The 27,748-nt window shown below is 42.2% G+C and overlaps 1 protein-coding gene across 5 annotated transcripts in view; it reads left to right on the top strand.

The window, feature by feature from the left end:
• LOC141132459 (uncharacterized) overlaps positions 1-27,102 on the top strand; it is a 51,913-nt gene extending 24,811 nt beyond the window's left edge. For 3 of the 5 annotated variants that reach the window (XM_073620853.1, XM_073620851.1, XM_073620849.1), the window contains 2 exons: positions 10,313-10,397; positions 18,903-27,102. In XM_073620853.1, coding sequence (XP_073476954.1) covers positions 10,313-10,392 — 80 coding nt within the window. In that variant the 3' untranslated portion in view covers positions 10,393-10,397; positions 18,903-27,102. Of the gene's footprint in view, positions 1-10,312; positions 10,398-17,984; positions 18,832-18,902 lie in introns of those variants that run through there. The other 2 variants (XM_073620852.1, XM_073620850.1) reach the window with 1 other exon arrangement.
• Positions 27,103-27,748: the final 646 nt, after the last annotated feature.

The following is a 27,748-nucleotide window of genomic DNA, read 5'->3' as shown; positions in this document are numbered from 1 at the left end:
GTTTATGGAGACTACTTTTAGCATCAAACAAGCAGCTCTGTCCAGTCCTGGACAAAGTAGGAGTCATTTTAAAATCTACATTACTTAAAGACTGTTATAAGTTTAATGATTGATTTCAAATAATTTGGTAATCCTTTTAAAAGTGTATTTAAACTCAAAAACAACAATGTATTGTATTGTAGCTTACCAGTCCTTAAAGTGATTGTAAAGTGTTTGTTATTTAAAAAAATAAATAAATAAATCATGTTATACCTACCTGCTCTGTGCAATGGTTTTGCACAGAGCAACCCCAATCCTCCTTTTCTGGGGTCACTCCCCAGTGCTCTTGGCTCCTCCTCCTCTTCTTCGTTTTCCACAATAGGAAGCTGATCCCTATAGTGGCATGTGTGCGGTCTCAATGACGAGCCTGGCTGTGTGCATCTATTGACATACACAGTGTAGCTCAGCCCTGCTCCCTCATCACAGGGTTTGATTGACAGCAGCATGAGCCAATGGATTCCACTACTCTCACTGAGTCCTGTGAGGAGAAAGAGACGGAGAGCTGCACTGCTGGTGAGGGAGCAGGCTCAGTCAAATATTAAAGAGAGCTGCGCTACTGGTGAGGGAGCAGACTCAGTCAAATATTAAGGGGGCGTTGCTCTCAAGTTTTTTTTTTTTTTTTTTTTTTTACCTTTTATTCAGAGAATGCATTAAGTAAAAAAAAAAGTTAGCCTTAACAACCACTTTAAATTCCATTGCTGCGGTAGTTTTCTATTTTTCTCCATTATTTTCACCTGGTGATCGAGCAAGTAACACACTTCCTGTCTTAGAGTAGTCACCCTATCTATAAAGGAGCAATGGAGACATCTCTGGGCAGAAGCACTGCCTGATGAAGGTAGTGTTAGATGGACTAGTAGATTTAGATGGACTTAACATAACTGACTGACTAACAAATTAAAGCCTAACTCCAACTAACACTTTTTGAGCAATTACAGAAACAGTTTTCAAATGTTTTAATTTCTTACAAATAAAAGCTGACTATTGTAAGCACCCATCTCAGTGTTACATGGTTTCAGTGTTGCCAACCCCCCAAAGTGAAATTTACTGGCAGAACGCCAAAATTTACAAACGGCAAACAATCATGAAATTTACTGATGGATCAAAAAAAGACTGTTTTTAGTGCTAAACAGTGCAAATATCAATATTTGAACTATAAACACATAGCCAGTGCTATTAGCAGTGTGTTTAAGTTAAACAAAAGTCAAAAAACATATTTCTCATTTTACATGATACTATACTATAACCCAGCCAGCACAGAGTTCTCCCTTACATCAGAGTCTGCAGGATGGTGACCAGAGACCACCTTCCGGAGTGTATACACTAAGATAAGGGGGATTACTACAATAGAGGGGAACCTTTATATCAGTGCCCCCTTACATTATTGTATTCACTCCCCCTTACATCAGTGGCCCCCCTCAGACTGGCCTGGCGGCTCTGTCACTGACCTCCTCTCAGGTGCACCGTGCAGGGCTCAGTCAGACAGCTCCAGCTTGGCGGCTCTGGTTTTAATCTATAGTCTCCTCTCCACAGTTCACACATGTCTGTCTCTTCCCGTAACCCCATCCCGGCAGCGCTCCCACTCTTGACTCCTTTCTAGGAAACCCTCAGAGACTGCAGACATGATAAAAGACAAGAGATGGTCAGAGGCTGTGGACATGATACAGGAGGTGGAAAGAGGCTGCGGACATACTACAGGAGGTGGACAGAGGCTGCGGACATGATAGTGTCCTCCTCACCCCCTCACAGTAGCCTCCTCCTCTGCCCACCATCATATTTCTTCTCCACATCAGTGTGCTGTGTCCCCCTCCTGTGCCCCTTTCACCTCTCCACAGGTCAGGGCAGCAGTGCTGCCCTGGCCTGTGGAGAGGTGAAAGGGGCACAGGAGGAGGACACAGCACACTGATGATGTGGACTGGAGAAGTAATATGATGGTGGACAGAGCACACCAGTCTTTGTCCCCCTGCATGGCATGGCAACTTTGTCACACATTACACTAGCTTAAAAGCAGAAGGCCTGCAGCCAGTTATTAAAATTCCTGACTACAAGCTTATACCTATCATCATCTATTGTATCATCTTTTTTATCGCTTCTAAAAAGAAATTCTTTTGTAGAAGGAAGAAAAGAGATCAATAAAGTCACCATTCCAGATTTTCTCCTTCAGTTCACTATTGACAGGTGAAAACCTAGCATCTATAATTCACAAGGCATTGTCTCCTTTAAGGAAGTCTCAGGAATGCTCTGTGGTCTGCAAGCATCCTGAGACTTTTCAATGACATTATCAATTAACATTAGTAGTACAAACATCAGACTATTTACTAAGGCCCCTAACTAACCTAGACAATGAATTAAAGTACACAATAAATTACCATGCAACAAAGCAGGCTGAGGGTTCTGCTGAAAAGGCCGGGCTCAGATCATAGGAATGCTGCAGGCTAAAGTTGGTCCAGATGAGAGAGCAGGGGATCCAACTCTGCCCAAGTGATCCTCTGTAAGGTGACCCAGATGCAGGACTGGTGGCCCCTCTGTTTCCTCTCAGTGTCCCTGGTTGCCCTGGTGACTGAGCTCCATCCCTGGAGAGAGATGTGTAGCTCTGCCTTGCTTTGCCTATAGTCTAGCCAGCAGCCAAGCCATGCCTCCGCCTCTTGGAACAGTGACACACAGGCTTACTGCCAGCTGCTCCATGGGAAGGGGAGTTTCTTGAGCTCAGCTCTGTGTAAAGAAGCAATAGAGTGGTGTACCCCAAGCACCTGCCACCTGAGAAGGCTCTACAATGATGGCATGGCATGGCATTTGTCCCCTTTTTACTATGATATTCTAACCCCCCCCCCCCACAGCTTCACTCTCCTCACCATCACCGGTTGCTCGGCTCGGCTCGGCTCCTCTGCCTAGGACGAGTGCACTGCAGCACAGGACAGAGTCGCCGGCCACCATGGTCTCTCTCCATCAATTCAAACATGGTGCCGGGCGGCGTAATTATGCATATGCCGCCCGGCCGAGCACGTACGAGCTTTCCCGAGCCCAGCCGGCTTTGGAACGGCACATGCGCAGTTGTGTGGTCGGCTCACGGCCATCTTTTTTACGGTGCCGGTGCCAGTAACGGACTTTAACGGGCAGCCCGAAAAAGGGTTTAAATTTATGGGCTGCCTGTAAATCTACGGGCGGTTGGCAACACTGCATGGTTTGCTTCAACCTTCTAACTTCCATTTTTGATCCACAGCATGCTCTGTTAAGGGAAGTAAAAAAATAACAGCATGATCGACAAGTAGAAAATCTGGTACAGAGGGAATCAAAAAATAAAAGACTACATTGATAATGCTAGTAAGAGACTGCATGATATATGTCAGTTTTGATTTTGCCTTAATTACCACTTTAAATCCCCTGCCAGACTGATAGGTATCCACAATCTTACTTAATCTTCTATAGTTATTTTCTCCAGTCGTCTGTCCAGGACAGCACAGGAGAGACGGGCTCCACCTGCGGAGGCACGAAACACAAATAGTTAAGTCTTTAAAGGGCGGCCACCATCCCTCTTCCTCATTCTTTGAGTTTCCTCCACCCGAGGAGGAGCAGGTTATGGAGCTCTTTCTCCCCTGAGCCTAGGAAGACTGTCTAGAAGGGGAGTGTGTGTTACCCGTGTTGGATATGATGGGCCCCTGGTCAGGCTGCAGTGGAAGCTTCTCCTCCCTAAAAAGCCCAGAGAGGGCTGGACATCTGCGGTGCAGCTCTCCAGCGGGGGGGGGGGGGGGCGAATTTTCTGCCGGACCAGAAACCTGTGAGTTTCCCAGCAAGAGCAGTGTGGGGGGGCAGGCATGGGCCTCGAGTTCTGGCCTTTGGAGCGCAGGAGGGGGCGGGGCTTCCGGCACATAATTTCCGGTTCTGTGGCCCGTTGCGAGCGAAGACGCTGGATCCCTGACGGTGGATTTAAATGCCAGCCATGAGCTGCTAGTGGTCCAGAGCTTGGTCACAAGCGCAGCGGCTTGATGTTTCAGCAGGAGGACACATCTGAAGTGACGCAGAGTGGCAGTTGTGCCGGCCCAGCTCAGGTAGGCAAACACCGGAGTGTCTTAGCCTACGGGCTGGGCGAGAGGGGGAGAGGGCCTGGGGTTTCCTAGGTAGCTCTCTCTGACTTTGGATCTGGGCTTAGGGGCCTTGAGAATCCATATATGGCTGCTGGGGTAGCCCTGTGGTGTTGGTGATGGCACACCCAGGAAAAGAGGGTGTTTGACAGCATATTTCCCCTTTTCTCCTTCTCCATTTTCTCCTGTTCTAGGCTCAACCCAAAGAATCGGAGAAGTCCTGGAGGGAAGAAGAGGTGCCCGTCTTGCATGACCAAGTTTGAAGAGGGTTGGAATAAACCACTCTGCAAGCCATGTATAGACAAACTAGTCTACAAAGAGGTAACGGGAGCATGTAAAGACATAATTTCGGGTGTAAAGAAGTAAATGAAGGCAATAAAGTCAATGCTGTCGATCCTTGAGAACCCAAAACAGCCAGTGGGAGTACCTCTCATTACAGCCCCAGAGGAGGGTGGTGGAATGGAGGAGGAAGATTTGGATTCTTTGGAGGAGCGGAGTGAAGCAGCCTCATCCAAAAGTATACTGAAACAAGGAACAAAATCACCTAGAAACAGGCTCTCGCTCGACGAGGTGGATGTCTTGCTGGGGGTGATCTATGAAACCCTGGAGATTAAGGAAGAACAGGTTTCTCTGTCTGTTCATGACCAAATTTACCAGACTCTGAAGGAAGACCAAGGCAGGGTATTCCCGGTACACAATGCCTTATCAGAATTCATTAAAAAAGTGGGTGGAGCCTGAGAAAAAGTTTGTTTAATCGCTTTAACCCTTTGCCTGCCAGAACTCTGTTATCCCTGCTGTGTTCCCAGCCTGTGTAAAGATTTAAAGGGGATGTAAAGTCAGAAGGTTTTTTTTTTATCTTAATGCATTCTATGCATTAAGATAAAAGCCTTCTGTGTGTAGCAGCCCCCCTAATACTTACCTGAGCCCCATCTCTTTCCACAAGTGTCTCGGACATCCGAAACTCTCTCTCTCCTGGTTGGCTGAGACTTAGCAGCGGAGCCATTGGCTCCTGCTGCTGTCAATCAGGAGAGAGAGTCTCGGATGTCTGAGACACTCATGGACAGAGATGGGGCTCAGGTAAGTATTAGGGCTGCTGTTACACACAGAAGGGTTTTTTTTATCTTAATGCATAGAATGCATTAAGATAAAAAAAACTTCTGACTTTACAACCCCTTTAAATATTTACACAGGCTGAAAACCTAGCAGGGTTTCGGCGGGCAAAGGGTTAGATCCATTCACAGGCTGGGCACACAGCAGGGATAGCAGGATTCTGGCAGGATCAGGACTAAGTCCGTAACACAGGGCTCTCATGGTAAATCCTCAGCAAGGGGCACAGCAAGAGTTAAGAGAATTTACCAGTCAACAGTGACCTCAGCAGAGGAAGTCCAGGCAGCTTGAAAGAAAATAGGAGGTCTGGTAGGCAGAGGTCCTCGATAGGCACATCACAGGTCCTCAGAAGGCTGTGTCCTGGCGGCAGCATCTAGACCACACAGACAGCAGTTGCAGGAAGGGCAGAGAATAAAGTCCCAGTGTCCAGAAAGCCACACAGACAATGCAGAACTACAAGTCCCAGCAGTGCAAAAAGCAAAGCACAGCCCATACTGAACTATCGTTCTCCACCGTTCCATGCGTCCTCTAGTCTCCTAGTGAGACATGTAGCCATCAGCTACTTTGTCTATCACTAAAGAGGCTTTCTACAGTCTGACACTTTTTCTGCCAGCATAGGGATATGAAATTGTACTTTTGAATTCAACACCTGGTGGTGGCACATCTGGTTTCTACAACTACAGGACACCATGCTGTCTGGGCTTCCTGTGGAGATCAACCTCATCTCCCACCCCCTGCAGGGCACAGAAACTCATAGATTAATTAAATCCATGAGTTTCTATATATTAATCAAATATATTACCTTTATCTGTAGTTATGGTTTACCTGTTCAAATATGTTGAAGTCGAAAATTTCCTTTGTCTGTACTTAATTTTTCACACGACTGTATTAATATATATTACACACTCTCCGCAAAATACTGTGATCTGTAATAATACTGAATTACAAGGTTTATTCCAGTAACAATATCTACCAAAGAGGAAATTTGAATCAAAAATTATACTCATTAAACTCATTAACAAACATCAATAAAACATTGTATCAGCCTCCAACACAAAACAAATCATAACAGTCTCTAACCTCAAAAAGATATGGCTCACTTCAATGTAAGTTTTTGTGATATTTGAATATAATTATATTCCTGACTCTATGTTGGATAAAAGGAGACTGGATTTGTTTAAACAATATCCCACACCAACATTGTCCCATTGTCTTTTTGTAGATAAGTGCTCAAAAGACATTTACAGAGGTATTAAACTCAAAACCAAGAATGTATTCTATTTCAGCTTACTAATCATTAGATCTGGTAGCTGCATCAGTTTTCTTTTCTTTGGCTTTTTTTGCCCTCCTCTTTCCACCTGGTGATCTGGGCAGTAACACACCTCCTGTATTAGTGAGAAACAACTCTAGATGAATGAGAACAGGAGGCACAGCAGATGGCAACAATGTCAATCTGGGGGGGGTGGGGAGTGATACATATATTAACAAATTTCAATACAATAACAAATTGAAACCAAACTCCAGTTCACACTTTATAATCACTTACCACAACAGTTTTATTCCTTTTGGGATAAAGGTTTTACATGAATAGATAAAAGCTGATAATTTTAATCACCCCTGCCAGTGGTAAATAATTGTCTCATCCATGTAAACTGATACATTCTGCTGGAGAGTCTGTGCTTTTGAAAAACAACAATCTTGCTGACGGAACAGCCAGATGAAAATAGAAGAAAGAAAGCCTAAAAAGAAAACTAATACAGCCATCACATCTAAGAATTGGTAAGCTGCAATAAAATAAATGTTTGCTTTTGGGTTTAATACCACTGTAAGCAAAAAATGTGTTCTGTTGATTTGAGGGACCACTTACCAAATTGTATGTCTTGTTCACAGAAAATAGCTTTGACATTTTTGAGCAGGAAATTGGATGCTACATTCAAAGCAGATAGGAGGGTTCATTAGTTCATGGCCCCTATAGTGTATACTCAAGAAATGTATGCACAGATGGCAGATCCAGTTTATAGGAAACTACCCTCAGACATCACTTGGGGTTGTAAAAAAATAATTACATATTGTTAAGTGCTAATTAGGCATATGTTTGATTATCTAGCATACCCACATCCATGTATACCGATTTTATAGAGTAGGGACTATATTTGTCCTAATAGCAACTTTCTTGGATACAATTTTGTCACCATTATTCTGGGAGCATCAAGTCTATCTGAGTGAAGATAATCATTTCCTAAAGAAAATAAAGCTTTATTTGAAGATGACACAGGACACTTTTTGTTAATAAAAATTAATCATGACAAAGGGATGGCAGCAGCAATTTCTTTGATCTCAGCTTGTGACAGGTATACAGAGGTTTAAATTGGTTTGCTTTGATAATTATTCTCTTTAATTCTGAGAAACTTTATTTTTCCTTTTCCTTTTTTCAGTGTAAGGTAGTGATGGGATGTAATGTTGCCCCATCATGCGTGGATGCGTGGGGTGGGTTATGAAACATTTTTGATCACATTTTTGCTTATGAGATGTTCACCCAACACTGTGATGTGATGGTGTTTCATTGAAGACATCTTTATGATCTGATGGGTTGACACTGAATCCCTCACCACATTTCATGAATGCTTGAATGAACACGACCCAGATATACAATTCAATATGACAATGGATAAAAAACAAGTGGCATTTTTAGACACCCTGTGTGTAAATGGCCTACTTCTACATACACCAAACACATTTACTAAACAGACTGGCACAAAGCAGTTACTCAGGTGTGATGGCTTCCCACCCACCGCATATGCACAAATTGATTAGGAGAAGTCAGTTAGGTACAGTGACCAGGATTAATAGAAATATAGAGAATTGGGAAGAGGGGTTAGCAGAGATGGTGTAGAAATTAACAGAATGGGGTTATCCAGAGGATTTATTGTATGTAGAGTTAGAACATGTGAAAGAGATGAATGTGTTTAAATGAACAGGACAGAAGAGAAGAAGATCAAAGAGGATTCCATGTTTAACTTCATTTTATCCACACAGTAAGGAAGTATATTACATTGTAAGGAAACATTGATATTTGTTATCATTTTTGTATCTAAAATTCAGAGTTATTATCCTTATTATAGGTACTTATATAGCGCTGTAAAATTTACGCAGCGCTTTACATACAGTATCTCACATTTTTGTAAATATTTTATTATAACTTTTCATGTGACAACACTAAAGAGATTTTGCTACAATGTAAAGTAGTGAGTGTACAGCTTGTATAACAGTTTTTCAAAATAACTCAACACACAGCCATTAATGTCTAAACGGCTGCCAACAAAAGTGAGTACACCCCTAAGTGAAAATGTCCAAATTGGGCCCAAAGTGTCAATATTTTGTGTGGCCATCATTATTTTCCAGCACTGCCTTAACCCTCCTGGGCATGGAGTTCACCAGAGCTTCACAGGTTGCCACTGGAGTCCTCTTCCACTCCTCCATGACCACATCCCGGAGCTGCTGGATGTTAGAGACCCTGCACTCCTCCACCTTTAATTTGAGGATACCCCACGGATGCTCAATAGGGTTTAGGTCTGGAGACACGCCTGGCCAGTCCATCACCTTTACCCTCAGTATCTTTAGCAAGGCAGTGGTCATCTTGGAGGTGTGTTTGGGGTCATTATGATGTTGGAATACTGCTCTGCGACCCAGTCTCTGAAGGAAGGGGATCATGCTCTGCTTTAGTATATCACAGTACATGTTGGCATTCATGATTACCTCAATGAACTGCAGCTCCCCAGTACCCTCAGCACTCATACAGCCCCAGACCATAACACTCCCACCACCATGCTTGACTGTTGGCAAGACACACTTGTCTTTGTACTCCTCATCTGGTTGCTACCACACATGCTTGACACCATCTGAACCAAATAAGTTTAGCTTGGTCTCATCAGACCACAGGACATGGTTCCAGTAATCCATGTCCTTAGTCTGCTTGTCTTCAGCAAACTGTTTGCGGGCTTTCTTGTGCAACATCTTTAGAGGAGGCTTCCTTGTGGGACAATAGTCATACAGACCAATTTGATGCAATGTGCGGCGTATGGTCTGAGCACTGACAGGCTGACCCCCCCCCACCCCCCACCCCTCCAACCTCTGCAGCAATGCTGGCAGCACTCATACATCTATTTCCCAAAGACAACCTCTGGATATGACGCTGAGCACGTTGAATCAGCTTCTTTGGTCGACCATGGCGAGGCCTGTTCGGAGTGGAACCTGTCCTCTTAAACTGCTGTATAGTCTTGGCCACCATGCTGCGGCTCAGTTTCGGGGTCTTAGCAATCTTCTTACAGCCTAGGCCAGTGATGGCAAACTTTGGCACCCCAGATATTTTGGAACTACATTTCCCATGATGCTCAACTACACTGCAGAGTGCATGAGCATCATGAGAAATGTAGTTCCAAAACATCTGGGGTGCCAAGGTTCACCATCACTGGCCTAGGCCATCTTAATGTAGAGCAACCATTCTTTTTTTAAGATCCTCCAGAGTTTTTTGCCATGAGGTGCCATGTTAAACTTCCAGTGACCAGTATGAAAGAGAGAGTGATAACACCAAATTTAACACACCTGCTCCCCATTCACACCTGAGACCTTGTAACACTAATGAGTCACATGACACCGGGCAGGGAAAATGGCCAATTGGGCCCAATTTGGACATTTTCACTTAGGGGTGTACTCACTTTTGTTGCCAGCGGTTTAGACATTAATGGCTGAAGAAAAAGTCCAGGGATTGATGCACTTAAAATTTATTAATTTCACATATAATAAATTACATACTTTTCATGTTGTTCCAAAAATATATATACACAACCAGTATATGGATGATTATAATTCAAAAATACATTTTAAAGGGAAAAAAGTAGCACAACCTGACAGAACTGTTCGCTTTATTAGTAGCTGCTATGATTACTAAATATTCCCATGGTAAATTTCCTAGTTTTCAAGAAAATTTTACCAATGATTTTTGATGGCTTGGCTTTAGAGAGTTCACATGGTAAAATCTCATAGAAACTATTTTATGTTAATAACCCAGATATGTATTTTTTTATTTCAAGCTGCTTTGAATGCAGAAACAGCATTACTTGCAAACCTTAAAGAACAACATCAAGAAGTACATGTGAAATTTGTCAAGTGAAGAAGGTAAAATAAAAATTGGGAACAAACATATTACTATAAATTGAATTCCAGGCACAAATATTGATGTAAATATATTTCTTGACACAGGAAGAATATAAATGCACTTTGTGTGCACCAAATACCTATGCAAACCAACATATTACCTTAGTAACTATTGCAATACACAGCTTGGTGGGAGGGAGTGAGGTGACAAGCAAGCCTACCAACTACAGGCTGTCTGCAATAAATTAGACCATTCACACTCTGCACAAGAATAGAGAGCTGCACAAAGGCAAAGTTGTATGGTTATGCACCTGTCATCCAAGTGCCTTCTCCTATCCTGCTTAGCAGCCCTATTAGAGCATCAGATACTTCCGATCTGCTAATCCATGGGCCCAAGGCTTAAACTTTTCTCTGTGCTAGCAGTCTTCTGATCCTGGAGTTGCCATACTGTTGTATCAGAGAACTATATGAAGAGCTTGTCTACCAGCTTTATCAGTTAGTCAAGACAAGTTACCAGTGGCGGCAAGTGTTTTTTTTTTGGGGGGGTGTCAAACAACCCCCTCCCCCGGGCCACCGATGCACCACCCCCTCTCGCAGTGCATTATGGGGTGTTCCTCTGTGCTCAAACTTCCCGTGAATGCCCCATAATGTTCACTGTTCTGCAAATGGATGAACACCCGATGTTCGAGTCGAACCTATGTTCGACCCGAACATCAAGCTCATCCCTAATCTCCATTGCACTAGAAAACAAATGTTTCCTTGATACAGTTCAGAGGCAGTTACTTTTTTGTTTATGTTGAGATGCTCTTGTTTTAGTCATAACACTCTTTCCAAAATTGCTTAAAGGAGATTGCCGTCCTTCCACTCCACTGATACCCTTGTGGGAGACCGCTAGGGCAATCCTTTAGAGTCACTGCTTGCTCAATGATCCCACTCCTGGGTCAGATCAAAAAGGTCTTCCACAAATTCTATTCACGAGGTTCCATGAGAAAATAGTATTCAGTCACTAATCCAGTGTTTTAAATTCTAGGTGACTTTTAATAATAAAACTTCTTTTATAGGTTGAATCATCCAAAGAGCATAATGTTGGATCACAACATATTAACCTACCCTGATGTTTTTTCATTATGTCTGGCTTTTTCAAGATATTCTTCTACCCTGTGTCCAAGATTGTTACCATTCTGGTCATCTGGTCTGGTTATCTGCTATCTTATGGTCTTTTTCTATCATACAACTCTCACTATTTTGGCTCTATTATACAGTAGGCTAAAAACAATTTTTCCTGGTGCCTCCATGGCAGCATACATGTGATAGAGCTCCGCCTCTACTCCACCTTCAAGACTAGTGAATCGCATAAATTAAAGGGCATAGCCCCTTCCCCACCATTCTCCTTTTTTTTCCTCATACCTCTTGACTGGTGAAGAGTAGTAGTATGTCCATACCTCTGCAGTCGGCAGCGTCCGCCGGGTTAAGCCTCTCCTGTGCGTAGTCCCTGTTCTTGGGCCGCTATTAGCGCTGATAAGACTGGGAACCCCTTCTGAGGATCTTTTGGGGTCTTGCAGAGTTTCCTCATAGGAAAGCAGTCTGCTGAATTTCCAGAAAAACAAATGCTGGTGATGACGGCGGGAGGGTCAACTTCTCTTCCTTCTTGGTCAGGTTAGGTTTTCTTTTTTGCTCCCATGTCTGCAGTGTTTTTGAGCCCTGGCGGTTAAAGTTTATAGGTTAAAAAAAAAAAAAATTTCCCCTTTAAGACATTTATTCCCGGTCCGCGCATGCTTGGAACGGGCATTTTTATGCTATTTCTGATGTTTTTTTTCTCTGGCTTTTTTGTTCTACCCTTCAGGGTTCTCACTCTCTTGCCATGGCCTTGGTTCTGTTTCTTTCCCTTTCCCTGATCCGCCATGCTGGAGGGGAGAGGGGGGGATTAGCGGAGCTGAGCGGCAGAGAGGAGGCGGTGACTTCCTCCCTGTGTAATGTTATATGCAGTGGCTCAGTGTGCCTGCGCGGCCACTGTGAATACAGCTGGAGACTGTATTTTCAATGACCTCCTCCAATCGCTAGTGCACGGGCATACGCGCATTAGGAGGTGAGTCTTCGGCGGCCATCTTGGTGTAGGGAAAAATGCTTAGAAAGTGTATTTTTTTTGCTAGTAATAGGGTAGGTCCTTCTAATTAAGCTGCTCTCCCCTTTTTAGCTTTAAAATTTTGGCTCCAAATTGGACTCGGCTGCTCTGCATTTCAAGTGTATGCCCTGCCGTCCAAAATACTTTTATCTCACTCCTATTGCGGTGACTTCGTTTTAAAAATTTGTTGTGCAAATAGACTCTATATTTCTTTTTGCTTTCTTATTTCGCCTTCCTACAGCTGATCCTCCTGCCCATTATTTACCGTGAGCCATGCGTCACAAAGCCAAGATCCTCTCGTATCCAACAGGTATGTGGACCACCTGTACGTGAGTATTTAAAAAAAAAAAAAAGAGTGCGCCACTGACAAACAAACTTTGTTTGTTTCAGACCTGTTTCCATCAAAGCGGTTCAGAAAGTCCTCAAGGCACCATGACAATGACGATAGTCCTGAGCGGGGGTCACGCTCTTTTCACCATAAATCTTCTAGAAGATCAGAATCTCATAGACGTCATCATTTGCCTCCACAGCGGGCATCAAGGAAAAAATGCTGGGCCTGTGGCGCGGTTCCACTCCCTGATAAGCTCGTCTGCAGAGACTATCTCAGGGACTACGCAGCTAACCGGGAATTAGAAGGTGGTTGACCTACTCAAACAAACCATGAAAGACTCTCTTTCTGAGTTGACGGCCATGATTCCCACTTACCTGGTTTCTTAAGCTGCACAAATATTGGATTTAGAACCCGACATTCCGGGCCCATCAGCTGTTAGTACTCCTTTGCCTCCATCAGGAAAAACAGCTAAACAAACTCCACCAGTAGATTCAACTGAGGAGTCCTTAGATGATACTGAACCATCTGGTTTCAATTTCTCCCTGGTTCAACCCTTTGTACAAGCGGTAAGGAGTGCCATTGCCTGGGAAGACCCGAAAGAGCCTCCTCAAAAAATCAAAATCAAAAACCTATTTACCATTAATGGGGGGAGATCAAGGAGATCATAGAGGATGAGTGGAACAAAACTGATAAGTTTTCTCTAGCAGGTTTATCCAAACTATATCCACTGGCAGATTCGAATACTCAGTCCTTAAGTTCAATGCCTGTGGTTGATGCGGCTGTAGTGCATCTGGAAAAAAATGTAACGTTGCCAATGGAGGATTCAATGTCTTTCAAGGATCCCCTAGATAGACGTATTGACCTAGACCTCAAGAGGAGCTATCTAGCGGCAGGGGCGGCTTGCAGACCAGCCTTTGCGCAGACATCTGTTTCCAATGCCATCAGGTCTTGGACGGAAAATGTTGAGACAGCCCTGCACCAAGACGTTCCTAAAGATGACATAATCAAAGCTCTGGAGGAGCTTAAGTTGGCGGCGGATTTCGTAGGAGAAGCTGCGATTGACACAATCTGTTGTTCGGCCAATTTAATGCTGCACTCAGTTATGGCAAAGCGGGCCTTATGGCTAAAACCTTGGACAGCCGATCTAGCATCAAAGCAGAATTGGGGCAAGATTCCCTTTGATGGAAAATTTGCTTTGCTTTGTCAAATTTCTCGCCAAACAATCTCCAGAGTAACAGGGAGCAAATCTGGCTTGCTTCCTCAGGACAGGAAGGTCCGGAGAACAAAGGCCTATTTATCCCGATTCCGGCAATCAAATTCTAGAGACTTCAGGCAGTCTCGCCCCTTTAGGGACAACAGAAAATCATGGAGAGGCACCCAGACTTCTTTTTTGGGAGCCAGAAAGAACAAGTCCCTCACCGCTCCCCAGGAGGGGACAAGGTCTTTTTGACGCCAAAGGGGGGGAAACGCCCCCAGTAGGAGCCCAGCTAAAACTTTTTTTCCCCATCTGGGCCTCCAAGTGTCAAGACCCATGGGTCCTATCAACGATCTGGTAGGTCACTTCTGGATTTCCTCTCAGCAGCCTCCTCACACGTCTTTCAAAGAAACAGTTACCGGCCTCCCCACAGAAAGCACTGGCCCTAAACCAATTTATGGAGTCTCTGCAGCATCAAGGGGCAGCAGTACCTGTTACCCCATCGGAGCGATTTACAGGTTTTTATTCCACCCTTTTCCTGGTGCAGAAAAAAAGAGGCGACTGGAGACCTGTAATAGATCAGAAAACGTTAAATTGATACATCCATCTCGAAAGCTTCAAGATGGGGTCACTCCAGACGATCATCCAAACCATGCAACCAGGAGATTGGTTAATATCGATAGACCTGCAGGATGCTTACCTCCACGTCCCTATTCTACCATCCTTCCAAAAATACTTAAGGCTTGCAGTGGGTCATGTCCAACTGCAATTTCAGGCTCTGCCCTTCGGGCTGTGCACCTCCCCTCGGATGTTCACAAAGGTGTTGATATTTGTCTTGGCCCCTCTGAGAGAGAGGGGATTGAGAATTTATCACTACCTGGACGATATCCTCTTGTTGTCAAACAACCCGAGCCAGCTTATAGCCCACGGGGAGATTCTTCTTCAGTCATTGTCGGAGTTGTTGGTGGTTGGTGAACCATCGAAAGAGCCAATTAGTTCCAACACAACAGATGATTTACCTAGGAGCAATGTTCGATACACACCTAGGCACAGTCTATTTACCCCAAATGAAGATGGAGGGCATCATTCAGAAGGTATCCAAGACTATGCAAAGGTCATACATTTACCTCCTGGCCCTCAACATTATTTCCTAGACACAATATATGAGACGGTTCCTGTCCATTTAGCCAGTTGAATGTAATTGTATGTTTAGTGGTGGCCATCTGTGTGTTGTTTTTGTCCTTAGACAACGTTGTCTATTTTATTCTTAGTGGTGGTATTTGGTTCACCTACTGTCATATTTTTTGATTTTTTTTTTTTTTGGTGTATATGTGGAATCATTTTTCTATAATAAATCATATTTTTGCTATCTTGCTGGTTCCTTGTTGAAGAATTTGTTTTCCTCCCCTCCCTTTTTTCTGATATGCTTTTCAATTCAGAGGAACACACCCACCTGTGATCTCCTGAGCTTTTGGGTGTTTGCAAGTAGCTTCATTTACATGCAGATGCTGTCAGGGTACTACCCCCATCTGCTAATACCTATATTGAACTAAGCAAAGTTTTTCGGTTCATAAGTTCTTTTCTGTTCGTTTACATTAAGTTCTTATCCTACGCCACAGTAAAAGGATGTGATCCTATCTCTCCTTCCACTGTTGATGTTCTGAGTTTTCTGCAAACTGGTCTTGATTTGGGGTTCAGCCAGAGTTCCCTCAAGGTACAAGTGTCCGCAATTTCTGCAGCAACCAACACCGGGTGGGCAGAAGACCCTGTAGTGGTTACGTTCCTCAGGGGAGTACCGAAGATGCGTTCTCCATCCAGGCGTTCCTTCCCAAAGTGGAATCTTCCTCTAATATTGGAAGTCCTATCAACTCATCCGTTTGTGCTGGTTGAAGAGGTCTCAATTTGGAACATTAACTTTAAAAACAACTTTTCTGTTGGCTATTACATGCGGTCGGAGGATTGCGGAACTCTACTCTCTGGGCGTGGGGGATGAACATATATCCTTTATCCCAGATAGGGTAGAACTTCGCCCTCTCCGAGGGTTTACACCTAAGATCACCTCAATGGCAAATCTGTCAGAACCTACTCGGAAGCCACAGCAAGTTTCAGGAACTCTGAAAGATTATTTATCATCCCATGGGGCAAGAACAGAGGAAAGGAAGCTTATACCAGAACCTTGGCATCCTGGGTTGTCAAGCTAATCCAGAAATCTTCCAGGGTGAGGAACCTGGATCCTTCGGCTCAGGTGAATGCTCATTCAACAAGAGTGGTTTGGGCAGCGAGGGCAAATGTTTCTCCTGAAACATTATGCAGGGCCGCCACTTGGTCTTCACAGCACATGTTCCTCAAACATTATCGTATTGATCCCGGGGCTCTTACAACCGTAGAGTTCGGGAGAAAAGTGATTCATGCTGCTATGTCTGTGTTTGATTAAAGTTTTTTTTTGTTAAAGCATTAAACCCACCCATGTGAGCTAGTTATTTATCACATGTATGCTGCCATGGAGGCACCAGGAAAATGGAAAATTGTATCATACTTACCGTAATTTTCCTTTCCTGGTGCCAATCCATGGCAGCATAAGCTCACACCCTCGGTATTCTATATTACTAAGAATGTTGGGGGAAGGGCTATGCCCTTTAATTTATGCTATTCACTAGTCCTGAAGGCGGAGCTCTATCACATGTATGCTGCCATGGATTGGCACCAGGAAAGGAAAATTACGGTAAGTATGATACAATTTTCCGTTTTTATACTAGTTCTTTAAGTTTTGCTCTTAATTTTACTGACCCACTGGTAGAGTCTGCCCTTAAGTTACTGTTACTCATTGTTTCTTTATGATGATGTTTAGTTCTGAATCTTCTGTCAGTATTGATTTTAGTACCATATCCATATCCAAAAAGGTTAGATATTTCCTATCAAAATAGAATGTTACTTTTAAATGAATGTATTTTAGATTTAACTTTTCATAAACACCTTAAGCATTTTTTCCTGTGCCAAGCCACTAAAGCATCACACTGTTTATAAAGCAATGCCATGTTGCTACTATGCTCTACATATTCCTTAAAATCATCATTGGAAAATATGTGGTGCTCCAACCACCCGAGTTACAGGTTGGCATATGTTGTTGTACAAGTTGTGCCCATAGTCGGCACCTGTACTTGGGTGTAATGGTTCCTATCAATCATTAAATTATTGTAGGCAAAAATTAACTACAACATCGTTTGAATACAGTTTTGTTCTTCACTTCCGTTTTCTTAAATATTTAAATTTTTTTTTTTTTTAAGGGCCTTGATGTCTAGACCAATTAGCAATGTTCCCCAAGGGACCTAGGTATCCTCTATAACGTTTATTAAATGGCCAGTATAACTTGCTTAACTGGGGAGTTCTGTTACTAGGGCTTTCAAAAAAAATCATCTATATACTAACTTACATTTTCCATAAGCTTTCACAGCCCGAAATTATTGGATTTTGGATGCAGTATCTCCAACCTTAAAGTGGCTACAAATTTTTAATGTTTAAAAAGCCTAAACATGTTTAACCTTAATGCATCCCCTGCATTAATTTAAAAATGCTTAGGTAGCAGTTTCACAAAGTGGAGACAATTAAACTGAAAAAGAGTTTATAAAATGGTACTCTGTGCATGCAGTCAAGTAGCATGGCATGACAGCAAAGGACTCAACACGTTGGGGGGGGGGGGAATTAAAACTAGCACAACCTGAAAACAAGTCCATTTTTACATTTTGCATATCATACTAGGGAGCCTACTAGCATAGGGCCCTACATGCCATGGAGCTAGCCTTGGCAGCATGCTGCTTTCAGTATCTTTATTGATGAAAAAATGCTGGTATCCTCCTCATTAGAAAAAAAGTCCCCTTCATTTTAGAGCAATGTCATGCTTTTTAATTAGACAATAAATGTTCTTTATTACACTGACTTTATTATTTTCTTGCATTTGTACAGCACTTGAATTCATCTTTACTTCTTCCATTACCTGCTCACTGAAATTGGACGTCTAAGCAACAATTTATTCAAAGACATGGCCAATGACTTTTGAATTTAGAGGCTCTATGAGGGAAAAAACTTTTAACCCCTTGCCGACCGGCTCACGCCGATATACGTCGGCAGAATGGTCACATACAGGCATATTAACATACCTGTACATTGCCCTTTAAGACGCAGCATTGTGGGCGCGTGTGCCACCACAAGCCCTGTTAGTGTGATCGCGGGTCCCGGGGACTCGATGTCCGCGGAGATACTCACAACTGTCCCACGGAGAGGAAGAATGGGGAAATGCTGATGTAAGCATTTCCCCATTCTTCCTAGTGACAGGACACTGATCACGGCTCCCTTTAATCGGGAGTGGTGATCAGTGTCGTGACACACATAGCCCCTCCCCCCACAATTAGAACACATCCCTAGGACACACCTAACCCCTGCAGCGCCCCCTATTGGTTAACCCCTTCACTGCCAGTCACATTTACACAGTAATCAGTGCATTTTTAATCGCACTGATCGCTGTATAAATGTGAATGGTCTCAAAATAGCGCTAAAAGTGTCCGATCTGTCCTCCATAATGTCGCAGTCATGATGAAAAATCGCAGATCGCTGCCATTACTAGTAAAAAAAAAAAATATTAATAAAAATGCCATAAAACTATCCCCTATTTTGTAGACGCTATAACTTTTGCACAAACCAATCAATAAACGCTTATTATGATTTATTTTACTTTTTTTTACCAAAAATATGTAGAAGAATATGTATCGGCCTAAACTGAGGAAAAAAAATGTTTTTTATATATCTTTTGGGGATATTTATTATAGCAAAAAGTAAAAAATATTGCATTTTTTTTCAAAATTGTCGCTCTTTTTTTGTTTATAGCGCAAAAAATAAAAACCGCAGAGGTGATCAAATACCACCAAAAGAAAACTCTATTTGTGAGGAAAAAAGGACGTCAATTTTGTTTGGGAGCCGCGTTGCACGACCACGCAATTGTCAGTTAAAGCAGCGCAGTGCCGAATCGCAAAAACGCTCTGGTCTTTGGCCAGTCAAATGGTCCGGAGCTGAAGTGGTTAAGCACTGAAGAACATATGGTCAAACAGTGTTTTTTCATACACTGCAAAAGTTAACAAAGTATGATATTATATATGTAGAAGCCATTTATAGGTTTAAATGTAAATCAGATCCTGCTTGCATCACTGGACCTTTTTATAACAGGATGAGACCATATTAAGTTACAGTACATTGATAGCTGGCTCAACACTACTTCCTACCTCTTATTGGCATGCAAGGATGTCTGTCATAGTGATAGCCTAATAACTAGGTGTGGAAGACAAAAGTATTTGCCAGCTATCAACGCTGTTGTACTTTGTTTATTAGGGATTGCCAGCATTCAGGCTTCAGGGGAGCTTACAAACCTACATCAGCTACATAAAGTATGCAGTGTTGATTTCTGTCAGCATCTTGGAAGACCTTCTATCTGCTGCCATAACAAAATTGAGTCAGGCCAAGTGCCTTTTCGCTGATCAGTAATTACCACCTGATAAAAGAAATAAGGGGCTGTATACAAATGTACCTAAAAAAAAAAAAAAAAAAAAAAAAGCCAATTTTCTAAGTTGCTGCTGCTGCTGTGTTTATTTATCATTTAGTATTTAGCATCAAGATTTGTTCCCTAGCCTTCACTGGTCAATTCAGGTCTATTACCAATTGATAAAAAAAAAATCAAGTGTCACAGCCAAAAGTACCCTAAAAAGTATATTTTCCATGTTGTTGCTGCTGTATTTATTTAGTATTTAGTATCAAGTATTTAGCATCAAAAATTTCCCTGTGTGGCTTCAATGACTCACGTGGCTAAGCTTGGATTTTGCAAGTCTCCAACAGGATTCAACAACCATAACCCATGCCCCTATTTAAACCTCGGCACAATTACTCATTCCTATTCTTACTTAGAAACTTCCATCTAATGTCAACCATATAGAGGGCCTTTTCCTGGGGATATAAAACTACAAATAGATATGTTACACTTTTTTGCACATTTTAAATCTTTTATTTTCCATTCATTTTAAAAGTATTTTATAAAAAAGAATACAATTGTATATTTTGAACCCTAGGGACCTTTTTTAAAACTTTTGTTGGAGAAATGACACAAGCAGTTGTCCAAGCCATATGAATTTCCCCTAACATTTTGACGGATGGAATAGTCATAGTTTCAGAGAAAATACTGGGAACATTCATGTAACCTGTAAGAATGCAAGTGACATTCATCTAACGTTTTTTTTATAAATAGACTTTCTATTCTTACATAAATTATATTTTGTTATTCCTCTATTAAGTTAAGTTATTTATTATTATTTCTGGCATTGTCACTTTTCCTGCAATGGTGTCCTAACATTTATTAATACCAAGACATTTGTTGTCTTGGTATTATTCCACCCCAAATCAATTACACTCCACTTGATCATAAACATTTTCTATATAAACTAACTAAAAAGACACAGCCTACTTGCTGAGTGTTTTTTCTGTATGCTGAGTGTTTTTCATTGTGCCATTCATTTATTGCTAAATCTGGTTGCTTTTTTTTTTTTTTTTTTTTTTTTTTGAAGGTCCCTGACTTAGATGAAAAAATACCTGACTGAGATTACAAATACAGGGTGGTATGTTCTCCAGTTTTGGCTCTCATCCTCAGTGCTTCTCAGAGACATAGATATAAATTTTGGCAAAAGTTGCACTTTTAAATTTCAGAATGCTTATTTAAGATATGTGCATAAAAGAACACTAAGTCACTAAAACAGGTGAAAGAAAACAACAGATTAGTGGTGGGACACTTATAAAAGCAGGGGGGGTATGTGCAGGTCTGGGTAGGTTTTGGAAAAGTCGCAGGGACCCTATGAGATCAGAGAGAAAAATATCAATTATCAGGTGTAACAGCCCAGAAAGAGAACACCCCCCCTCGAATATGCCAAACTAACTGAATAAAACCCTGAAAGGGTTCAGCAGAAAGTGACCCTAAAGTATCACCAACAAAAAGGTATAACAGAAGATTAGCATGTCAGAGACCCTGTCTGCTAATCAGATTCAGTAGATGAGAGAGTTTTTGCAGAACATGAGAGAGGTGTTTTCAGAATTACTAGGCTGAACTAATTTACCATGATGTTTTGACAGAGCATCATTGTCAAAGAAAAGTTAGTATCTTTTGGGATGCCTGAAGCTCAGAGAAAAGTCATTTCAAAAGAAATACAGAAAATGTTATCCCTTGGGTTACAGAGGAATCTAACAGCTTACATTTAAGTAGTCAAGTCCGATAGTGGCAGCTTAAAGTTCCATAATAAACTTCATGAAACTAAACAAAATATCAAAATATGATTCTTATTACATGCACTGGCTGGATGAGTTGATTGAAGAGTTGAGTCTTGCAAAGTACATTACCAACCTCAAGCTTACTTAAGGGTGTTATCAGATTCATTTAACAGATAAAAGAAAAGACATACAGTATTTTTAGATGGGCCGCGCTAGTGTGTGATCCTCCCTTTTGGCTTACATGGGGCCACACAAAGAATTGGCTTCAGCATATTTAGATGATGATGTCATTTTTAGTGTTGTCTGGGATTCCAAGCCGCAAAAGGCCCAGGTAATTTTAGACTCAATAAATAAGGCTGGATCCTGCATTGAAACTGTATAACTGCTGAATTAAAGGGCAGGTCAAACCTACTTGGACTGTTCCTGAGGGTCTCTGAAGTGTGCATGGTTCACTTCTGCCACTACCAGTTGAGCCCAAGACCAAGCAGAGCTGTGGTTGCTCAGAATATCATGTTGATTACTGAAGCCTTGGAAGGAGCCGTACAAGCCTACATGCTTTTAATAGAAGGTAAGGATAAATCAAAGGAGAAAACAAATAATTGGAGTCTTAAGCTCCACCTTCCAAAAACTAAAGGAGAAAAAATGTAAAATAAACAATTGTGCATTTCCTTTAACTGTACCTGGCTAAATAAAATAGTGTTGTGAAAACACATCTTCCACTTGCTAAAATATGAGGAAATATAGAATTATCTGGTATACAAAAAATTTATACAGATTATTATACAGGATTTATATAGCGCCGACAGTTTACGCAGCGCTTTACAACATTGGGGCAGACAGTACAATTACAATACAATTCAATACAGGAGGAATCAGAGAGCCCTGCTCGTTAGAGCTTACAATCTAGGAGGGAGGGTCAAGTTATACAAAAGCGTAATAGCTGTGGAGAATGAGCTAATGGAGAGAATAGTGTAGTTGTTAGATGGAGGCAGGATAGGCTTCTCTGAAGAGGAAAGTTTTCAGTGATCGCCTAAAAGTGAATACATTTGGAGACAGTCTGACAGATTGGGGTAGGGAATTCCAGAGGATGGGCGAGGCTCAGGAGAAGTCCTGGAGGCGGATATGGGAGAGAGGATATGGGAGAGAGGTGATGAGGGAGCTAGAGAGCAGGGGATCTTGGGAGGAACGGAGAGGGCAATTTAGGTTGGTATTTTGAGACTAGGCTAGTGATGTAGCTGGGGGCAGAGTTGTGGATGGCTTTGTAACTTATTGTTAGTATTTTGAATTTAATTAGTTGGGTGAGTGGCAGCCAATGGAGGGATTGGCAGAGAGTTGTAGCAGACACTGAGCGGTTTGTAAAGTGGATGAGTCTGGCAGCAGTATTCATGATGGACTGAAGGGGGGATAGTCTATTTAAAGGTAAGCCAATGGAGGGAGTTGCAGTAGTCGAGGCGAGAGATAACCAGGGAGTGAATCAGGAGCTTTGTGGTTTCATTGGTTAAAAAGGGACGTAGTTTAGAGATGTTGCGGAGGTTGAAGCGGCAAACTTTGGAAAGTGATTGGATGTGGGGCCGAAAGGAGAGTTCAGAATCCAGGATAACACCAAGAACCCTGACCCTGATGGGTGGATGGTTGTGCCATTGCTCTTGACAGATATGTTAGGGGAAGAGGCACGTGGGGGAGGAAATATTATAAGCTTGATTTTGGACAAGTTGAGTTTGAGGAAGTGGTGTGACATCCATACAGATATGTTGGTTAGTAAGTTAGTGATGCGTGAGGAGACTGATGGAGTGAGTTGAGGGGTGGAGAGATAGATTGTGTGTCGTCAGCGTAGAAATGATATTGAAAGCCATGAGAGGCTATCAGCTGACCCAGGGAAGAGGTGTAGATTGAAAATAAAAGAGGTCCAAGAACAGAACCTTGGGGGACCCCGACGGAGAAGGGAAGAGGAGTGGAGAAAATAGAATTGTAAGTGACACTGAAGGTGCATTGGGATAGGTAGGATGAGAGCCACTGAAGAGCACAGTCACGGAGACCGAGGGAGTAAAGTTTTATGAGGAGGAGGGGGTGGTCAACCGTGTCAAAGGTAGCTGAAAGGTCCAGAAGTAGGAGTTCAGAATAGTGTCCGTTGTTTTTTTCAGTTAGTAGGTCATTTGTGAGTTTTAAAAGAGCAGTTTCTGTGGAGTGTTGGGGGCGAAATCCAGATTGAAGTGGATCAAGAAGGTTGTTCTTAATGAGGTGGTCACTCAGTTGGTTGTAAACCAGACTTTCAAGGAGTTTAGAGGAAAAGGGGAGCAAAGAGATAGGGCGTAGGTTGTTAAGATTGGAAGGGTCCAAGGACGGCTTTTTAAGTATAGGGGTGACCAGTGCATGTTTTAGAGAATTGAGGAAAATGCCAGAGGTGAGGGAGAGATTGAAGATGTGGGTTAGAGAGTGTAGGATGGAGTCAGAGGGCGACCGTAGCATGTGAGAGGGAATAGGGTCCAGTGGACAGGTGGTTAGGTGGGTGATAGATACAGATAAGCTCACATATCAAAGTCTAAACCCTGGTAGACCTGTGAAGTTGTCTGTGTTTCCAGTATGGAGATTGGTTTAATCTTGACTGTGGCAGAAGCCGAAGTCCGATAAACACCTTGGACCAGGATCCAAAGGGCTCTACAAGGGCACAAATGATCTAAAGGCTAACATTAAAGATTGCAGGCATAAGTTGTCTGAATTTAGCATTATTGTAACCTTAGATTAAAAAAAAAGACCCTATATTGGCCAAAGCCTCTTAACCTATCTTACCAATCCTCAGTTGTGCTTTTGTGTTGCTATAATTTAAAAGGCATATCAGTATACTACACTTCTTAAAGCTTTCATGGCAATTATAACAAGACATGGCATACATTGATATGATGTCACAGCCACGCATCTGTCATGTTTGTATTTGAGTATATTGGCAAAGTGTAGAAGACATTTGAATAAAACATTTTTTAATAAAATATCAATACAAAATAAAATACTGACACAAGATAATACAGTATAATTATGGTATATAACATTTACATTTAACTGGTTCAATGAAATTATAAACAAGCCTTCCCGGATGCTGCAAATCGCCACCTGACTGTTCCTCACTGTCTGTGGCAGACCAAGGAGGGGTGATCACTTGAATTAGAGGCATGCTGACCCGCAAAAATAGAGTAGACCCCGCTCATCCTGAGGCCCAACATGGCTCCATACGCTGGCCGGCCAGCGGGGAGCTCACACTGCACTGATAAGAAAGACACTGAGTAAACAGCTGAAACTAAAAATACCAAAAACACCTAAAGATCAACAGCGCGATATTCACTTTTATGCTCAGAAACTTCCTGGCCCTGTGGAGTGGGGGGGGGGATGAGGAGCAAGTGTATCCCCCAGGGTTACCAGAACAGGAGGAGACCGGGAGTATGCAGCACCTGACAGCCCCTGCAGACAGTGAGGACATGAGGCCATCTGACACTGAGGAGAGAGAAGAGGCTGATATCCTGAGGGCAGTAAACAAATGCACCTGTTGACACGCTGAAAGAACAGTTATGGGGGTTGAAGGAGGCAGTGACCCCGATCAGACAAGATTTACAGAAAGTCAGAGAGAGAGAACAACAGCAGCAGAAAGTCGGATTAGTGACCTTGGGGACCAGCTGCCCCCTCCCTTTTTAGGGAGTCTCAGTCCACTGCTAGACTTGCTAAAGCCGCGGATATGCAAGCTGAAGATATTAAAAACTGCCTTCAGTGGAATAAAATCTGCATAGTGGGACTTCCATAGAAGATGGAAGGCAGGTATCCCACTGACTTTGTGGAACGCTGGCTAATAGTAATAAGTCTTTAGCAAGGAAGCCTTCACTTCACTGTATGCGGTTAAATGAGCCCATAGGGTTCCTCCGCTGCCCCTGCAACCAGGCCTCCCACCGCGTACTATGTTGTCATGCCTTTTGAACTACAGAGACAAGGAAATTGTCTTACGCCTTGCATGAGAACATCAGGACATACAGTTTAATACATAGTTACATAGTAGGCGAGGTTTAAAAATGACACAAGTCCATCTAGTCCAACCTATGTGTGTGATTTTTTTGTCAGTACTACATTGTATACCCCTGTATGTTGTGGTCGTTCAGGTGCTTATCTAATAGTTTTTTTTAAATTATTGATGCTCCCCACTGAAACCACTGCCTGTGGAAGGGAATTTCACATCCTTACCACTCTTACAGTAAAGAACCCTCTACGCAGTTTAGGGTTGAACCGCTTTTCTTCAAGTTTTAGTGAATGGCCACATGTCTTCACATGGAGGGCGTATATCCTTCTACCCCGATTGCTCAGCGGAGGTTCAAAAAAGCAGAGCCAAACTTACCACAGTCAAACAAAGGCTTTAAAAGTTACAGGCCTCCTATGCTATTCTATACCCTGCCAAACTTCTTGTAACAGCCCAGGGACAGGCCTACTTCTTTGAGACTGCTGCAGAGGCCTCTACCTGGCTAGATTCTAATGAGCACGTCTTTCATCCACATCAACGATCCATGGAGGAAGATTAATAAGTTACAGTGACCTACTTGCTATTGCACTTCTTCATTTTACTGGGGTCAACATCTGTTCATTTATTCAGCGTTAGCGGATATCACTGGAAATGTCCAAATAATATACTTCTACAAAGAGCGAAAGACGTTTGTTTCATACATCAAAGAACAGCTTCTTTGAAAGTATTACCAGTTTTTTTTGTTAGCTTCCTTTTTGTTTTGTTTTTTGTTTTTTCCACCATGCTGCACTGTTAGCTGCAGGAGGGACTGTTGTCCCCCATGACTGTTCAAATGTTTCCTTTTCTTCCCTTTTTTCTGGCCACGCATGTATTAATACCTGCAACGGAGTACGAAACCAGCGGATACTTTGGCATTACCTTTTACTGATGTTTCTTCATTTCTACATTGCCTACCTGGCATCACAGCTGTGTCATTTGTTACTTATTTTGTGTTGCCAGCCCGAAGCAGTGGCCCTTACTTCTAAAGCTACAAGAGAAGCTTTATTTACTTACCAGATTTATAATCCAGATCAAACTTTATTTGGTTACCCCTTTAGACGTGCCTATTTTTCCCCCAAAATGATTGAACTGGACTATAGGCCCATGGTATATCCTGTGTTATATGTACTTTCCTCATTACCATGAGTACAATAGCTATAGTTTCATGGAACGTTTGGGGGTTGCATGACTCCTTAATACTTAAAACAGTGGTTTCTACAATCCTACGTAAGCATATGCCTGTAGTTTGTGCCCTATAGGAGACACATCTCACCAGGGACTCTTTTTTGTGCCTTCATTTTGCTTGGGTTGGGAAGGTGTACCATTCCACTTACACCACGTATTTGAGGGTAAGGGGGTCATTTACTATAGGGTCAGGAAGTACTGGGCACCATTGCAAATAATAGCGCCCATTTTATCCAAATAGAATCTTAACAGACGAATGTGCGAATGAAAAAGATCGCTATTAGCGGCGCAAAAACGATTCGAAATGAGCGCTAATTAGCTATTCCGCGTATATGCAAATGCCAATTTCTACTAAGTTGTTATATAGCACTGCACTGTAACCATGATCCATGTATGTGAAAGAAGCATTTTTATGTGAGATGTGCTCTACCTCGTGTGCATCTATTGATGTATGTTGCAATTAGTATTGCTAGTTTTTTTCCTTCTTTTGCTAACGAATGCAGTTATGAATGATTATTACATAGTCTGCTATTCTGTAAAGTTACATGTATTAAACATTTAGGTTACCTATTTGTTGTATGTTTTTTTTTATTCTTAATTTTTTAATTTAGGTGACTATAAAGCAGTAATTATTTATGTTCATTCTTTAATCATACTACACTATTATGCAGGTCTCGGACTTAGCGTACATAGCACAATGGCTTAGTGGTCTGCTCAGATGTCTCCACAGCACTCACCGTTCAAGTTCAAATACCTACCATCCACCAGCTGTGTTTATTTTTTCAGTGCATAAGCCAATTAAAATAAACAAACAAAGAAATGTAGACTGCCGTTAGCTAGTGTGTGGTGTTTGGAAAATCACACCATAATATTATTGAATACTTACATACCATTGCATGCATTTGAAGAGTTTATATAATAGAATCAGCCAAATTAAAGTGCATTGGCTAATTGGAATTCACCTATTTTCAGCATATGCTGCTTTGGCTAATTGGCTAATAGTCATTTGCCTTTTTTTCACCAATTGAATCTTTTAGTATTTCTCTGTTGGATTTGAACCCATGAGTCCTTCAAAGCCTGAGTTTTTCAAGGTAAAAGTGCTGACCACTAGCCTATTGGGCGTAGCACAATCATACATAGAAAATACATTTACTAGTGTTTGCTGTTTCTTCTCCCCGAGCTGTATCTCCTGCCGCCGCCGTCTTCTCCCGCGCAG

This window comes from Aquarana catesbeiana, linkage group LG03 (assembly GCF_042186555.1).
Source record: "Aquarana catesbeiana isolate 2022-GZ linkage group LG03, ASM4218655v1, whole genome shotgun sequence".
Lineage (NCBI taxonomy): Eukaryota > Metazoa > Chordata > Amphibia > Anura > Ranidae > Aquarana > Aquarana catesbeiana.
Note: the sequence above shows the minus strand (reverse complement) of the source record. Positions and strands in the feature narration are given on the sequence as shown.